This window comes from Orycteropus afer, unplaced genomic scaffold, assembly GCF_000298275.1.
Source record: "Orycteropus afer afer isolate SDZICR_OR568_19922 unplaced genomic scaffold, OryAfe1.0 scaffold00946, whole genome shotgun sequence".
In the NCBI taxonomy this organism is placed as follows: Eukaryota; Metazoa; Chordata; class Mammalia; order Tubulidentata; family Orycteropodidae; genus Orycteropus; species Orycteropus afer.
The window spans coordinates 186,890-190,331 of record NW_006922533.1 but is presented as its reverse complement, the minus strand read 5'-3'; the positions used below and the strand labels follow the sequence as shown (position 1 = coordinate 190,331).

Genomic DNA, 3,442 nt, shown 5'->3' with positions numbered 1-3,442 from the left:
GTAAATTGCAGTCGATGTCATGAGACAAAGTGTATGTGAACTGCTGTATGGAAAGTGAATTTGCTCTGTAAATTTTCACCCAAATCACAATTTAAAAAAAAAAAAAAGAAAAACAGAAGGGTGGCAGTTCAAACCCACTAGCCACTCCATGGAAGGAAGACTAGGCAATCTACACTTCCGTAAAGATTTACTGCTCCGGAAACCCAAAGGGGGTCGCTATGGCTCAGAGTTGACTCAATGGCAGTGAAGTTTTTGAGTAAAGTCTATATCTAGCTCTGGTGGCATAGTGGTTAAAGCATTCGCTGATAACCAGAAGGTTGGTGGTTTGAACCCACAAGTCTCTCTGCAGGAGGAAGATGAAGCAGTCTGCTTCCATAAAGATTTATAGCCTTGGAAACTTATAGGGCAGTTCCACTCTGTGCAAAAAAGGGTTGCTATGAATCAGAATTGACTCAATGGCAATGGGTTTGGTTTTGGTTTTAGTAAAGTTGGAGATAGGCACATGGTGTAGAACAAAAGTCCAACTCTCTCCCAAGTACACACTCCAGAAAAATTCACACACAATAACTTAGCTTAACTAGTAAACAATGTCTGCCTTGAGCACTGGACTCTTTTATGATTATCTAAATGGGACCAAATTGACAACAGCAACTCAAAAAGATTAGATAGGAACTTCAGGAGGCAGTGAGTTTATGAGAATGGGGAAGGAACAACTCAGAAAAGGAGGGTGAGAATGGTTGCACAGTGTAATCAATGTCACTGAATCGTACATGTAGAAATTCTTGAATTGATTATTTTCTGCTGTGTACATTCTCAAAAACAATAAAATAAAATAAATTATAAAAAAGATTCATGTACAAGATTACCAGGATACATGTTTGAGAATGTCTGTAACAGTATGGTTTATAATAGGGAGACAAAAATAACAAGAAAACAAAAACAAAATGCACAGACATACCAAAAAAATGGAGAAAACAAATATCCCTCAACAACACAATGGACAAATAAAGTCTCACTATCCAGATTATGGGACATTGTGCAAGGCAATTAGTCTAGACTTTTCAAAAATGGAATCAAACACAGAAAAAAACTTCAAGATTAAAGGAGATTAGAAGCAAAATAATAAAATGCAATGCATAATCCTTGATTGGATCCTGGATTTTTAGAAAAGATGTTATAAAGGATATTTTGAGAGTAAGTGGAGAAATTTGAATACAGATTGTGGATTAGAAAAGATTATTATATCAATGGTAATTTTGTTAGGTAATTTTGTTAAAAGATTATTATAGCAATGGTAATTTTGTTAGGCAAGATAATGGTATTATGGTCAACAAAGAGAACGTCTTGTTTTAGGAGATTAACGCTAAAGCATTGGAAGTGGCACATCCGCAACTTACTTTCAACTTACTTTCAAATCCAAAAAAAAAACCAAACTCACTGACACAAGAGTCAGTCTGACTCATAGTGACCCCTCCTTGGGTTTCCGAGGCGGTATCACTACAGCAGTAGATTGCCCAACCTTCCTTCCAAGGAGTGGCTGGTGAGTTTGAACCGCCAGCCTTCTGGTTAGCAGTGCCATGCTTTAGGCACTATGCCACCAGAGCCCCCTACTTTCAAATGCATCAGCCAAAAAAAAATAAAAATAAAAAGTGTGTATCTATATCCATATATAGAAAGAGATAAATATAGATATAGGAAAAAGAAATAACACAACTGGCAAAAATGTTAACAAATGGTGAATCAAAGTAAAGAGTGTATGGGTGTAAAACACTTGACATTTTCTAAATGGTTAAGAGGACATATGGTAACATCATACAACTGAATAGTATGCAGCAATGACAAATAACTATAGCTAAATGTATCAACATTGCTTTTGTTGTCAGATGCTGACAAGTCAATTCAAACTCATAGTGACCCTCCGTACAACAAAACAACACTGCCGGGTCCTGTGCTATTCTCACAATCATTACTATGTTTGAGCCCATTGTTGCAGCCACTGTGTCAATCCATTTCGTTGAGGGTCTTCCTCTTTTTCATTGACCCTCTACTTCACCAAGCATGATGTCCTTCTCCAGGTACTGGTCCCTCCTGATAATATGTCCAAAATATTTGAGACACAGTCTTGCCATCCTCACTTCAACATGAGCGAGTCTCATTAAAAAATTTATCTGTTCAACAGGCACTATTTGACAGCTGGAAGGGTAAGTTATGCTCAGAACTTGAGATATCTGAGTTGTTCGATTTCACATGATGATCTGGTCCTAGGTGTGACAGTGGGTACCTGGAAGAACTGGGACAGAGGACAAGTCACAGGAAGTGAAGAGGTCATGGAACTGAAAGGATATATTGCAAGGAGGAGTCTCCATACGGAGATCAAATCCACTGAGTAGATCAGAGAGAAATGATGAGAAGGAAGTAGAGGCTTCAGTAAGTGCAAAGAAATGACAAGGATGTTAGGTAGTGACGATGATCATAACACCAATGAAAACTCATATAACATTTATCATGTCTCAGGTACAAGAGTTCACATGGATCAACTCATTTAATCATCACAACACCATTTTTATGATGTCCACTTCACATAAGCAAACTGAGGCTCAGAAGGATTAAGTCTCCACAGTGAGCAAATGGTAGAGCTAGAGTCTGGAACTACGCAGGCAGTTTGACCATAGAGGCAGGAGCCTTAACCACTAGTGAGTGCTAAGCCACAAGGGAAGGTGGCACAGAAGAAAGGCAAGAGTTTCAAAGAAGTTTGGTGATTTTGTAAAGGAGAAAGGAGGATGTGCGTGTTAGGAGAAGGACACTCACCATGCAGGCCTGGGCCAGGCTCATAGCCAGGCGGAACCGGGCAGACATGGCGAGAGGCAGCAGGGGGCTGAGGCCAGAGCCCACGGCAGGGTTGATCACGCGCAGACAGCGGACCACAGCCTCTACAACCAGCTCAGTGGTGAAGGCTCGAAGGGTCTGCACATCTGGAGGAACTGCCCTGAGGAAAAAGGGGGCAGGTTTGATTAGGGCAGTAGTCAGGAAACTAGAATCAAGCTGGGTTCTCCTGTCTTCCAGAGGGCCTAGTATCAGAGTGAGAATGGGGAGGGTACTCACAGTTCAGGCAGGTCCTGGGTGTTGGTGACTGTGACTTCAATTGGAAAACTAAGAACCAGAAAAGTCCTCAGGTCCTAAGACCTGGGTGTAAGAAAACGGTGGATGGACTGGGGCTTGAGTTGAAAAAACCTCAAATTTCCCCTATGCTTAACAGCCCCCACATTTCTTGTGTCTGAAGAAGTCAAAGGGTCCAGGTGGTATGATCCTTGGCATTCTAGATCCCCAGATATTATTTTCCCTGCATATCAAGGGCCCCTAGATATTGAGCCACTAGGGTTTTGAAAAGACTAGTAAAAGGAGCTCTGGTAGCATACTGCCTAAGGCATTTGAGTGCTAACCA

At 40.9% G+C, this 3,442-nt stretch overlaps 1 protein-coding gene across 1 annotated transcript in view; it reads right to left on the bottom strand.

Annotated features, from left to right (window-relative positions):
• The window catches only part of CCDC22 (coiled-coil domain containing 22), a 22,787-nt gene that overhangs the window by 17,702 nt on the left and 1,643 nt on the right, over nt 1-3,442 (bottom strand). Inside the window, exon 2 of the mRNA XM_007958372.2 lies at nt 2,809-2,986. Within this exon, the coding sequence (XP_007956563.1) occupies nt 2,809-2,986 (178 nt within the window). The remainder of the gene's footprint in view (nt 1-2,808; nt 2,987-3,442) is intronic.